Here is a 14,635-nt window from a genome sequence, read left to right as displayed (position 1 = left end):
CAAATTTTCCCTTGTAAATCTGACTGGAAAGAAGTATTTGGTGTCCCAGGTTTATATGAGAAGTGAGTTGCACACAACTTATTACTGCCTTTAGTTTACCATTTAGAGTATTTCAAAAAATGTTTGAAAACACATGAAATACAATTTAGCTTCTTTCCTGAGGTAAATATTCTCTTTTTGTCCATTGAGTTAGCATAGCCCAATTTTAGCAAAAAACATTTTTAAAGACAATCATATTTCTTTAAAAAGTTGTTTACATCTTCCTTTATATTTAAAACTTCAATCTCACTTCAAAGAGCAGAATTCCTGGTAGCAAAACTTGATCATTATCTTAACTTTAAAAGTTAAAATCAGATATTATGCAGAAACTTACGCATCTTTTAATTACCCCTTTCTTTCTTGACTTTCTCACAAGTTTTGAAAAAAAAAAAAAAAAATTGCTCTTCAGATTAATAGTTTATTTTCTTGTTCCTCTTTCTAGATAACTCTCCAAACAGTTAAACCACAAGATCTTTACATGGTCAAGACTACACTAGTTTTCAAAACCCAATCTTAGTTCAAATCCAGGCCCACCCTGCCTCATTAATGCATTTTTCCAACCATTGTGCAGCTAAGGATAACATGTCAGACAAATGGTCTCTTTTGATGCTTTGACATGTTTAAGGAGATTAAAGATTTTTTAAAAAAGTATTACCATATGAGCATTTAGTATCTTCTGTAATTTGTTGGAGTCAATATAACCCATAATACACACCGCAAATAATGAAGCTATCTAGAATCAAAAGTGAAAGAGAAGTTAAAACAATTTGTACTGGTGTACTCTTTCCAGCAAAATATACATTCATGCAAAAAAAGATTATACAAACAATCATTAACTTTTATTCCTATTTTTTTGCTAAATCAGTACTTAGGCATTTCATAATCATTTCTATCAAAAAACCTATTGTGGTGCTCTCAATAACAATTATCAAATATAGTCAGATATTTAAGAAATAAGTATTCAGTTTTATAAAAAATGCAAGTCACCAAAATACAGCAGTAACAAATTACCTTTCACCCTTAGATTTAAAACAAAATAAAAAAATCAAACCCCCCTCCAAATCAGTCTAAAAACCTCAACGAATAATTCATTAGGATTATTTAACTTTTCAGCAAAATATGGAAACATCCCCAATTTGTTGCTAAGGAAAATAAGACTGGTTGATTCATTGATAAGGTTGGTTGTTAGAAGTCACATGGGAAATTAATGAAATTATGAAGTGAATCTGTAATTTCAAATTTCAGGCCCAGCATCTTAAACAAGTTATAGTGACGAGTTTCTCACAGTATTTTACAGAATTTACTGGCTTCCTCTTCTGCAGTTAGAACACTTGCATACCACAGTATACATTGATATTTCAAAGCTATCAATTCAGACTAAGCAACATCTGCTTCAAGTAGGACAGACAAGTGAAAAGGTATGGAGACATGGATGGATTTCAGTCAACAGGCTACATTTCAATTGACTCAAACACTAAGAAGGTGTGCTGTATGACAGTATCTTACTGCTCACATTAGCATTTGCTATATTTCAACACTAACTAAAGTTGCCTCAACTGTCCAAAATCTCAGACAGTAAGATTACAGCGCCACTCACAGACTCATCAAAATTAAACAGGAAATCATGCGAAATCATGCCAGATATTACATGCCATGCAAACACTGCTTTATTTAAAATTTAAGACCAGCCTTAAGAGATGCAAGATCAATGCCTTTTTTTTTTTATTTTTGTACTTCAAAATACAAATTTTTTTCTTGTTCTTATGTACTGATCTCAGTCCGGAGGCTCTTTTTAAGGGAAAAGTAAATTTTTTAGTCCTGGAAAGAGAACACTGAGTGGTGTAAGTGGTCAACTATCAAACTTAAGACTAGAAAAATATTGATGTGATAAACGGTGAGAATCTTTCCTGAGAACAAGAGTGAAATCCAGCTAAAAGGAAAGCACTGGTATAGTAGTGAATTCAGTAGATGCCTATACAAAGCAGTTAATTTGCCCAGATTAGACAAAGAGGTTCCTCAGAGGTAAATATGGGCTTACCTGAGTTAGAAGAACGAACTGAGCAAACTGCCAGGGAAGCATGAAAAAGATATTAGAAACACACAGTGCAATCAAGCTTCCTGTATTAATATTCGGAATCCTTGGGAAAAACAGACAGAATAGGCATCAGTAAGTACAATTACACAGGTGTTTGCAAATAATTGAAAAGCACAATAGGAAATGCAATAAAAACACAGTTACCTTGGGAGTTAGCTAACAATACTGATCAACTACAAATAACATTGCTCAAGTAAATTCATTATCCTTTTTTTCTTGAGTTTCCATGACAACAGTTCTGATGCTTAATGTTTCTTAACTATTTGATGAGTCACTGATTACCAAACAAGTCTTCTCCTGCTATACAGCAAGCCAAAGTATGTTGCTTGCAAGTGGTTCACCTTCTTGTTACAACTCTACAGTCAGGTCACAACCATTTTCACTTCAGCTGGAATCACGACTATTCTCAGAACAGTCTGCATTTGAAAGTGATTTAACTCATACACTTCTTCCATATTTACTTTCTGCTAGCAATCCTGAGTGATGTTTCAGGGAAGGAGATAATGACAAATACGTGAAACTCATCTGTAACTGAAACCAGCCCATTCTCAATGTCCTGAAATAAGTGTTATTTAAATTATTTAATCCTGTGTTAGCTTCAAGTTCAATTCAGAAACATATTATGTTTCAAATTTCCCTAAATTCTAGACAGTATGTATCTTTTCCTGGCATAAAACTACAAATAAGTGACAAGCATGTAACATTTTTGCTTTAGACATCAGTAACTACAAAGCAGTATGACCTAATAAAGGAAAATCTGTTCTTATAAATACTAAGTTCATCTAAATAATAAATACATTGCAAATCTGATGCAATGGAGTTGGTGGAAAAGCCCTTACATACGAACAATCATGCTTATTTTCCAAAACAGAGGCAAGACAGTAACACAATCATGTAGCAAGCCAGAAACAATCACGGAAAAGCAGGGGTAATGAACTCAAGAGCATCCCTGCATTAATGTAATTAGACTGCTCTAAATCACTGAACTAGTTAATTAGACTAGTTAATTAGTCATAGAAAATTGCAAGAACATACTAGCTTATGGGTGCCTATAGCATCCTCTGTTGCAAAGCATAGGCTTATTCTAAGTGCAACCAACATACCACTCTCCAAGAGGGACAAAACCAAATGATGAAGTATCAGCTTGTTTCTCATGGGAAGGAAGGGACATCAACCAAAAATTCTGATTTTTACTTTAGATACGTATTTGCCAACACAGTAATTCTGATTTTTATGTTAATCATGTCTTCAAGTTGCAAAGTTTTTCCTTTTAATAAGTGAGTAATATGACTGCAGTTCTACTGGTGCAGCGTCTGCAATGTAACAGCCACAGGAAAGTTTCTATGTTAATGATAACATTGCTACAGCACACAGAGGCACTTCAATATTTAGATAAATGCATTTCAATAAATGTCCTGTGACATTCAATTTTTTTAAAGCATCGTAAAGAGCCAAGTATAAATTGAAAGGTACCTGAGAATATAGGTCAAAAGCAACATCTGCAGCACAAGGAATGGGTATGAGAAACTTTCACGAAGAGGTGGAGTCCACATGACGCGAGTGCACTAAAAATAAGAACTGGGTTGGATGATAACATTCACTGACACATTTCCATAAAGCCATGCACTTGTATTTCAGTATTAATAACTACAGATACTTTAATAAAGCAAAAATCAATTTACAAGAGATTTAGACAGAAAGTCATAAAAAACAAGTCAGGAAGCAGAAAAGAGGAGGGAAAGGAAGCAGCTTCCCGACTTGAGGCCTATGATGCACTCTTTAACTAAAATAGATCATTGCTTTTCCAAAATTAAATGTGGCAGCTACAGAACATCCAAGAAAAAAGCCAAGACAGCAGCTGCCTGTCCCTGCTTCTGCCGACAGTATCAACTCTCTCAGGTAACTAAAACCATTCTCAAACTTAGACAGTGACTTGCCACACTTAGAAGGAGAAAGTGTGTGGGGGAGAGGATCTGAAGAATAAACCAATATACTCTTCATAAGCTAGAGTTCTCTAGGTTATAAACATTTCACATTTCTACTAGCAACAGCACATAAAGTATAAAATCTGAAGCTGCCCTCCAAACCAGGCCAGCAAAACTGAACACAAGAAAGCTCATACAGAGCTTATACTAACTCATATATTTCACTCTTTAAAACTAATAAAGCAAAGCATAATACAATGAAGTCAACTGAATAGCTTTTGCAATAATTTCCTAATGGGATGAATGGCAATAAATAATGGGTCTCACGGCAAACGGTTCAGCTACAACTGTCATTGTTTATATTCAGCTCTTTATAAAGTGCTTGCAGATGGCACTGACCATCAAAAAAAATAATTACAACTTTAAAGGACAACTTTGACATACAAAAAATAGGTTCAAAATGGCTATGAATAGATTTGCACTCCAAATTAGAAGTAGGTTCTTTACAACTACAGAAAAAAAATGGAATTCATCTTAACATGGACCACAATAAATCTATGAAAACCCTGGAGGATGTTGATGCAAGAATGTTCCTTCTCCTTTGCTTCCTATCATCTTAAAACTGCTTTTCAAATACTGTTTTACTAAAGTCACTAGAATCAACATTGTATGATTCCTTGCTTATTGTTTTGCTATTTCACAAACACATTAAATTATTAGTGTAAAAAAATGCACAGTAGTGGTGTTAAATAAATGCAAAGTACAGAAACCCATCACATTAATAACAGTTCTTGCTGTCTAGAAGAACTCTTTGCAAAAGCTACACCAATTATCACTAAAATAAAGCTTTCATAAATATATATATTAACATGTTGTCCTCAGCCGACTGCACAGATGTGATTGGTTAATTTTATTTTATAAGCAATAAATATAATCATGATTATTTTAAAGCAGTGAAGTCATTTTGAATATTTTTCAAGATGACAGCAATATTTGATTTACCAAATCTTTCAATACTGGAAGAGATAAAAGAGGAAAGAAATTATGAGCCGACTATAATATAGAACCATAAAAAGGAAGCATTACCTTAAAAGTAGATTGACTAACATGGACCATGCTGTTTTTCTATATTTGAAACGTAATGCTAAACTCAATCATCTCTGGATGATTTATCAAGGCTGTAAACCAACTTTGCCGCAGGTATAAATGTATCAGATTTGACTAAGCTTGAAATCATTAAAACACAGTAGCACAAGCACAGCACAAATAAAAACATACAGCCTGAGGATCATTACCTCAAAGCCAGAAGGCATTTTTAAATACCTACTTTTACATAGCATTAGAGCTGAGATACCAAGACTTGCAGATCAGGCTTACTCATGCAGCTCAGTCCTATCCTTCCCAAAGAGGAAAGTAAATTTTTAGCAACTGGTCTAGCTCAACTGTACGTACTGTTGAACCACATGCAAGGTGATTTGCTCATAATCAGAGGCATATAGAAGAGCTACACGTGTGCACAGATGCACATCCACAGCATGTGATTCACATGTATTCACACAGTGAAGCAAGACCACCTATGTACATGTAACTACATATACTACCATAATTATATACACAACAATGTCCAACAACTCCTGAGTTATTTTATCAGCTACAGTACAAACACAAAGAGCCAGCTGAGATCGAACACTGCACCCTCTGCGAGTCATTCCTATTGTTTTCCAAAAATCCATACAACTGAGCCTGAATCAGAGTCAGCCTACTTAAGCTCTGCCTAAGCCCAGACTACATCTGTGTAGAGTTATGCAGATAGGATTTCATGCCCTTCTCTAAAATACATGCATTATCTGTTCTTTTCCCCCAAGTCAAGTCATCCATTAAGAGTAACAAGCTCTCCTACAGTCTCTGATGGATAGAACTGCTTGTGCCATAATGAAATAAGCGTTTCTTTTCATTATTGCTATCACTTTTCAGGTCATTTCTTTCTGAAGTTACACTTATCACCTTCACAGATTTGGCAAAACTGCTTACTCTGAGTATTCCTTGCTCATTTCACTTCAGAAGGCCATTAACAAGACCAGAAATCCACACATGTATTTATGTTTTTATAGCACCAAAAAAAGTTTAGCAACTCTGTAATGTTTATCTGGTCTCAACCAGGCATGGGTGAAAGTTCTTAATGTGGGATATTTAGACAAAAACATTTCAAATGAAACTTAAAAATAAAATAGCTATTTCATCCCACAGATTTTTTTTTTATAATCAACTGTCAAAGCTCACTATGAATAGAAGCATCTTTAATTCTGTTACGTGCAACTACATATTCTTACTACTCAGTGTTCTCTATCACAGTCAGCTCAGTTAAATAAGAAAAGAAGTCATACATTCAACATTTAACTAAATTATAAGGTAGTTGTTTTCCGTCTGCATTTCAAGTAAAGTAAATATGTATATATATAATATATATATTATATTATTTGTATTTATATACATTTTCACACATAAAATGAGCACTACAAAATAACCCAACCCAAAACGAAACATCAGTACTACAGAGGTTTCTCTGTGCTTTTTTTTTTTTTGTATTCATGAATTTCCAGTAAGATATATACCAATTTGAAGTAAACTTTCACCATTTCTGAAGCTTACTCATACAGTACATGAAGCCTGGTGATGTCTGGAATGGGCAGAAAAATAGAGTGTTTTGATGTTCTGAAACTTGTGCTACTAAGATTTAAATCTCAGGACCACTTGTCAGAACCAAGGTGACACATTGAACTGTGCTACACATTTTCCAGTCAGAGCCTATTTTGCTTTCAATGTCTTACTTGTGTATTTAAATTGAATTACAAGTTATTTAAATTCATTCCCTAATAGAACTGCAACATCACTACATTTAATCAAATTAGAATTAGCTTAAACTTCAATAATAATTTAAAAAAAAGGGGTGGAGGAGAAAGACCTACCTCTCCATGATTGAAAAAGAAACATGTCACGGTAACAAGGCCTCCTAGACGGCTCCCACTGTGAAAAGAATCAGAAAAATAGGTACAACAGAATCTTATAATGGTCAACGTTGAAACATGAAGCAGGAGTCGTGTACAGGTAAGTTTATTGGGAGGGGGAAGAGAGGAATGCTTTGAAGCATTAAGGGAAGGTAATCAACAAATTACATACAGTATTAAAATACTAGTTAGATAATTATTTCAGAGCAAACCAATTTTCTGCAGAACACCAATTTTAATGTTAATAACTTGTAAAACAGTTATTCCACTCCTCACAAACTTTGGTTTAGATCATTACATCTGAGTGCTTTTAAACACCAGGCAATACAAATGCAGTACTTCTTCCCTAAGATGCTGAGCAGTAAATTTCAGAGTTTATGTGCTCAATCACCCAATGGGGAATTTTGGTCTGAATCTAAGATTAATGGAGGGTAATCAAATCAAGCATGTTCAAAAAACACATTTAAAAATTAACTCGCTATGTGGTCAATGCAAGATACAACTGAATTCTTATGTGAAATACTGTGATGTTAACACAAGGAACCTTTAATACCCTCTTGACTTAAGGATTTTTTACATTTCCATACCAATCAAATTCACCCCCTGAATAAATAGCACCATGAAGTCAACACTAAACCCAAAGATATTGCTTAGATTTAACCCATCTCAAAACAGCAATAGATAAGGTTGCAATTTGTTTGGACAGATATGTAACTACTCATGTTCTATGACATAAAGCAACATTTTTGTGCACACAAGAGCACTACTACTGTGAACGACAGAATATACCATTTTTGCTACTAAACAAAAGCATCGGCCAGTTGTTATGATTATTAAAAAACCCAACAATAACAAAAACCCCAAATAAACAAGCAAAAAACCCCCTTCATATCCTCTCAGATCCTTCACCCATCACTAGTATACAGGTTAAACAGAATCAGTAGATTCTAGGTACAAAATCAGAGGATTTAAGATACCACCTGAGCAGTAGAACAATCTTCAGGAATTGTGCATTCTTGCACATAGAACTCAACCTTACATTCCATAAATTCTAAAAGCATCAACATTATAATGCAAAATGACAAAAAGAATGTGCTCAACATTAAAAATATTAATCTTGGAAACAAAGCAAAATTTGAAAAAAAAAAAACCAAAAAAAAAACCACCCCAAACCAGAAATAAAATTCAAGGTCTATGCTATCTAAAGAAAGTAGTGAGAAATGAAGAGTTTACTGATTTTTCAATGACATTCATATATAAAATGTGGATTTCCATATACCTCCCTTAAGAGAAACATTACAAGTGAATTGCACAAATATTCAAATCTATCTACTTCTGCAAAACATGAGATATTAATTTCCTATGCTAAGGAATACAAATATAGACGCTTTACTCCCAAACACCTCTTTCTATTGTCAGTGTCTGCCCTGAGCTATTTCTTATTTGAATGATCAGTACATGCTTCAGAGAGAGAAGGAAGAAAACACAAGACAGTGAAGCCAGAGCATGAATGAGGGGAACAACCAGTTACATCTCTGAGAGGAAAATATAGCTGCCATTTAATTTTTTGGAAAACCAACAGATGAGGTAAACAGAAAAGCATTTCCACTTCTGTTTTTCTGCTGAATGTGGAGTCTATTTTTGTATGAAAGTTTATTACAGTTCCTGAAATTTAAGGACAGATACTGAAAACACAAATTTATAGAAAAGGGGAAGTGTATAGAATCTATCTCAAAGAATGCATTATCTTAAAAAATATTCTGCCTTCTCAGTTAAGTTAAAATTGAAAGACATGCAATATGACTTGAGGTAAAGCATTGGGAAAACTCTAGTCTTGGTTGAAAGTACACCATCATTTAAACTTTGTTTAAAAATGAGTTATGGTGATAATTTTTAGAGTAGAAACCTGTCAAAAGTTGTTTAAAACATGTACAGCATCTACTTTTATCCACAACCTGGTGGTACCAATAAGATACCTCTTCACTGAATTTTATGCAATTTTTTCCAGCATCATCATTTATTTTAAGCAAAAAGCTTCTCTATTTCAGTAATCTTTTAGTGACAATATATATATGGAATAAAAGCATTCCTGCTGTAAAAACAAAAAATCAATATCCAATAAAAATATTTTAACATTCACGTTTTCAAATTCAGTTTTTCAAAACTGAGAGTGAGTACCAACTAAATAGCTCAGTCTCAACCACCTTACCTGAGGTATGTACCGTATATGAAGAACAGTGACATCATTAATCCATTCAAAAGAAAAATCACAGCAACATAAAAGGAAGCAGGGTCTCCCAACCCTAAGAACAAACAGTTAACACATGTTGTCAAATATAGAAGAAAGGCCATATTGCGTACAACCCACCACACACAATCAGTATACTATCCTAATATATTTACAGAAAGACAACAAAAAAAAGTTAATGTCACCAACATTAATGTAAAGATTCAATCAGAAGACCGCAGCTCTGAAAACACAGAAAGAGGAAGGGTAGAGATGGCACTGGGGCAGTCAGCAACAGAACAAGTCAAGAGGGACACATTAACTGCAGAGAAAATCCTGCAACATTTAGAAGGCATAAGCACCACTAAAAACATTTTCTACAGACTACATTTTGATTTCATAGAGCTTTTTAGAACAGGTTTGTTCTCCCTAGACTCTCACTTCCCATCCCTTGCAGGAGTAAATCCATCTTTAAACATATCACACACAATGCTCTCGGCTTTCTTTCATTATAAGCCAAGAGATTTTCCAGTAATGCAAGTCTTTCAATCTGTTCATTAACAGACACTTCTGTGTTCACGCTTCTGCTGTTATTCTCTTTCCCACTATTTCTTTAAACCCTCCTGACTCTAATCATTTCAGCAAAACAGCATGAAAAGCCTTATTCATTAAAGAAAATGGTAGCAAAACTCCATAGTTTCGTATGCAAAACCGATTATTCACCATTGCTGAAAATACAGCAAGACAGTTCTCTAAAGTAGGATGATGATACGCTCACCAAACATGGTAGCCTCAATCGCTGGTGTTTTCATTGGTTTGGTTTTGTTCTTACAAAAAACAGGAATGAAAATTGTACCTGTATTCACTGCTTATTGCTTCTAACAAAATTAGAGAAAGTGAACCATTCAAGCTCTGAAGAAAGTTGTTACAGCCTTTGTGCAAAGGAAAAATACTAACCTGTCATCACACAAAGGCATTTTAAATGATAAAATGAAACAACTTCACAAGCTACCATCTATCATTCAGCTTCAACTGACCGTAGAACATCTTGAAAGTGCTTCTTGGTAAGGTACTTTTATCATATAATACTGACTTGACAAGCCAGTATTTCAGACGTGGAAAAAACCCCCAAACTAACAAAAAAGTGGTAGCGTCCAAGCTTTGGCATCAAAATCAAGGTATAAGGTAGAAATTCTTATGTTGAATAGTCATGAGAGGCAGAGGATTGTTCCCAGCAGAATCACTATGTATGATTTCTCAAAAAAATCTCTAAAATTAGGTGAAGAAATATAGAGGGTAAATTCTGAAATGTAGGAACTTGGAATGTATTTGGGATTGTTCAGAAGTTACAGAAATTTAATACATGTACAGTGGCTTCCAATTACATTTAGGACATCTTATTCTTTGTAATAGTCCAACATTATGAAGGCTTAGACTACAACTATGAAGTTTCTAAGTGCAGTATAGGAATTCAACCCAGGTAGGAGGAGCAATCTAATAAGCAAAGTCCACATTCTCACCCCTGGTGTTCTTAAAAGTATCTCTTTCTCATGCTTCTTACTAATGCTGTGAACCTGACAAAACCCTGGGTTTAGTCAAAAAACCCCACAGGAATATTTATTATTTCTGAAATACATAAAGTCACAATTATATGCTTCCAGGAAACAAACAGAATAAAACACAACTTACCCTCACAGCTTTCAACAGGACTAAGCCCTTTTCCTCTGTTTACAGTCCAACACGTTTTTGTTGGGACACCAAGGAAATCCATAACAGTAGTATACATGCGATACCAGCTGGCGAGAACCACCTAGGAGGAAAACAGGATTTGAAGTTTCTGAACAGGAACTTTGAGATTAGCTCAATGCCCAAGGTAACCTGTCATGACAACTGGTCTCATCTGGGATTATTTTTAAACTTGGAATTTATCTCAAAAACTTGGGATTTTTGACCATGGTTTCCTAAAGTCATCCAATACAGACTAAGTGTTCATTAATAGACTAAAATTAAGCCTGCTTTACAACAGAAATAATTTCATGCATCAAACTGCAATATTAAAAAAAACCCAAACCAACAACCTATAAATTTCAGTATTGTCTGGAAGGTTCCTCATTTCAGTATTTTTGTTTATCAGATATTAAAATCTCAGATCTTGTTGACATAGGACAGTTGGACAAATAAAATCCGTTAAAAACAATTTTTATTTCACCTGACAAGAATATTAGTGGACCAAATCTTTACGGTTTTACTCTGATAAATTTTTATATAGGTTAAATTTAAGCATGCATTAGAAAGGGTTTCCAGATGCAATGTAAGACAGCAGTTCCATTTTCCATGCAAAGGTTGTAATGTCCTTATAACAACAACCCAATTAAATCTCAACACCTGACACAGAAAACATCAGTACTTTACACACAGAAAAATGACAATTCATCTCACAGCAAAATCATTAGTTAATAACATTACCAAGCTATTCTGTCAGGATATAAATGACTCTATAGAGTTCATAAATGAGTAATGTGGCCATTCCAGTTGAGTTGCTTTGAAAGTTATAACCCAGGGGTTCCCAGACTGAAAATATGTTTCACCACTGCAGTATTAGCTGTCTCAGCCCTGTGTCACAGAAAACATGTATAAGAAAGATGATTCTCTCTTTTCTTTCCCCATACAATTAATAAAACTCTTCATATCACTTCTATCTTCAACAAGGGCAAGAGGGAAACACAGAGAACATGTCTGAGAATGATGGAGTAAATCCTCTTGGAAAACACTTCCAAACTTAAAAAGCACAAAAAATTGATTTGAAGCTACCAGTATGGATTTACAAAGGTAAATTTGTAACTACACCTGCCCAGCTTTATAGCCTCCTGAGATGACTGAATCGATAGATAAGGGGACAGCTGTGAATATCTCTTTTTATCTGGTGCCAATTCTGTTCTGCATCTTCAGACTAGATGACGGTACAGAAGAACATCCTCAGTAAGTTTGCATGATGATGATACACATTGGAAGGAGTTGCTGATGCTTGTGCTGCCACTCAGAGGCATCTCAACAGGTTGGAGAACTGGGCCAACAGGAATCTAATGAAAGGGAAATCCCCTACACCGGGGAGGAATAGTGCAGTGCACCAGTACAGTTGGGAGCTGACCAGCTAGAAAGCAGTTTTGCAGAAAATGATCTGTGAATCCTGGTGGACAATATGTACTTGAGTCAGCAATAAGCCTTGTTGCAAAAAAAGCCACATACATCCTTGGTTGTATGTCACCAGGAGAAGAGGAGCAACCCTTCCCCTCTATTCAGCACTGTTAAGACTGTATCTTCAGTGCTGAGTCCAGTTCTGGGCTGCCCACAACAAGAAGGACACAGAATAAAGATGACTGAGACAGACTCTTTTTGGTTGACAAGAGAAGAGACAATGAAAACAAATTGAAAAACAGGAAATTCCACTCCTACATAGGAGAAAACTTTCTTACTTTGAGGGTGGTCAAACACTGGAACAAGCTGCCCAGAGGTGGAGATATTCAAAATTGAAAGATGACCCTGAGCAACCTGTTCTACTTCACCCTAGTCTGAGCGGAGCATTGAGACTAGATGACCTTCAGACATCCCTTTGAACCACAACTGTTCTGTGATTCTAAAATTCATTAACTTTTAATACCAGGGCTTCAATCATCATGGCTCACTTCATCTGTGGCCTTTACACACTCCCAGTGTAAATCTTCTCTATTTAAAATACATCTTTCTAGATCAAGACTCTGTGCCTCAACATTGTACAAATACAAAGACTGCCTTGCTGCTTTCCATAGGTTTTTTTTTTTACCATTTATAATTTACATAAACAATGCAGTTATTGCTATAGACTCATTTTACCTTTTTTTTTCTCCTTTACCTTTTTTTTCCCCCCCCTTGAAGTTTTCATGGCTAGTACTGGTTGTACATACAAGTGAATTGTTTTACTTTTCTTAATGGGTTTGACATCCTATTTAGCAATGGGATTTCCAGGTCGGTTTTGATTAACTGAATTTTGAAATCCACTAAACAAACAAACATTTTATTAAAATTCAGCCTAAATGCTACTAATGGGCTGAAAGAGCTGGAAAGATCCCAAAAGACCATACAGGAAATGAAACACTTTCACAAAACATGATTGGATACTGAATATCAGAAAGAAACATTTCACTGCCAACAAATAAATCCACAACCGTCTTCCCACCACCCATTATAATCATAATCATAAAATTAGATAAATCTGGACAACACATTTCAAATGTCAAGTTGCACCTATTGACAGTTTTATAAATGTAGTTATGTGCAAATGAGAGTACTCAAGAAACGCACTTAAAATAACCCCCAAATCACTATTTACAGAAAGGCTAGACATTAAACAATAAATGACTGAAAGTAGCAGAGGAGACTATTTGTCTGCTTTGCACGCCCACACAGGCACAGAAAAGATGAATGAATTCGTACCTTATCACCAAATTCTACGAGCCTGTATAATCCTAGAAAAATCTGAATGAACAGACAAGCCTACGCATTTTGCACAGTAATCAACCTAATGTTCTTACAGAATGTCAGCCACTACATCTGATTGCTCTTGTTTTGATTTCATCATCTAATTTACTTAGTCATGTTTCATGGTGATACTGATGACTCTCTAAGAACAAGTTCATTTGACCAGTATCTGTGATTTTGTAAAGTCAGACTATAGCTGAAGCCAACAAATCTTTCTCACCTAAAGAAAATAACTTTTTAGTACCAAATAAGGCATATGTTCCTAATATGACATTGCTACAACTGATTTGCAATCCCTTTGGAGTTAAAACAAACAAACAAGCAAACCCAAAACAAGTGATATGGCAACAAAAGCAGTCATCTTTTAGCATTTAGTTCTTCCAGAGTAAGGAATTAAGAAATCAAACTAAACCACTACATGTAACTTCTACAAATACACACATGCCAAGAACTCTTACACATATAGTTCCTGAAAGCAGCTCTGCTCCAACAGATCAGGAGAATGAGTAAAAATGCTAGTACTCAACAATTACAGCCATTATTAGTTGGTTCTCCAAAAAATAGGCTGTTGTTGATACATGGAGTTACAGAAATGTACATTTAACCGACAGAGTTTTCCCTTTGCAAAATGTTTGAGACACGCTGGCAAAACTGTAAGAGACTCCAACATTTCTGTGCTTAAACATATGTTCTTTCTAGAAGAGTAGGAATGTAATCTAACCAGGTAACAAGTCTAACATCAAGTATGTAAAAAACAACAGCAATCAGTTTTCCACAGAGGAATTTCCTTTGCAACATCTAAGTAAACTATTACCACTCACAGATTTTA

At 34.9% G+C, this 14,635-nt stretch overlaps 1 protein-coding gene across 1 annotated transcript in view; it reads right to left on the bottom strand.

Moving 5' to 3' along the window:
* DPY19L1 (dpy-19 like C-mannosyltransferase 1) overlaps positions 1-14,635 on the bottom strand; it is a 44,364-nt gene that overhangs the window by 21,595 nt on the left and 8,134 nt on the right. Inside the window, exons 6-11 of the mRNA XM_027665021.1 lie at positions 10,981-11,101; positions 9,274-9,367; positions 7,026-7,083; positions 3,608-3,699; positions 2,078-2,177; positions 695-772 (exon numbers count right to left, since the gene is read on the bottom strand). Of these exons, the coding sequence (XP_027520822.1) occupies positions 695-772; positions 2,078-2,177; positions 3,608-3,699; positions 7,026-7,083; positions 9,274-9,367; positions 10,981-11,101 (543 nt within the window). The remainder of the gene's footprint in view (positions 1-694; positions 773-2,077; positions 2,178-3,607; positions 3,700-7,025; positions 7,084-9,273; positions 9,368-10,980; positions 11,102-14,635) is intronic.

This window comes from Corapipo altera, unplaced genomic scaffold (assembly GCF_003945725.1).
Source record: "Corapipo altera isolate COAL_440 unplaced genomic scaffold, ASM394572v1 89, whole genome shotgun sequence".
In the NCBI taxonomy this organism is placed as follows: Eukaryota; Metazoa; Chordata; class Aves; order Passeriformes; family Pipridae; genus Corapipo; species Corapipo altera.
The sequence above is the reverse complement of the archived record's forward strand: the minus strand, read 5'-3'. Positions and strand labels throughout refer to the sequence as shown.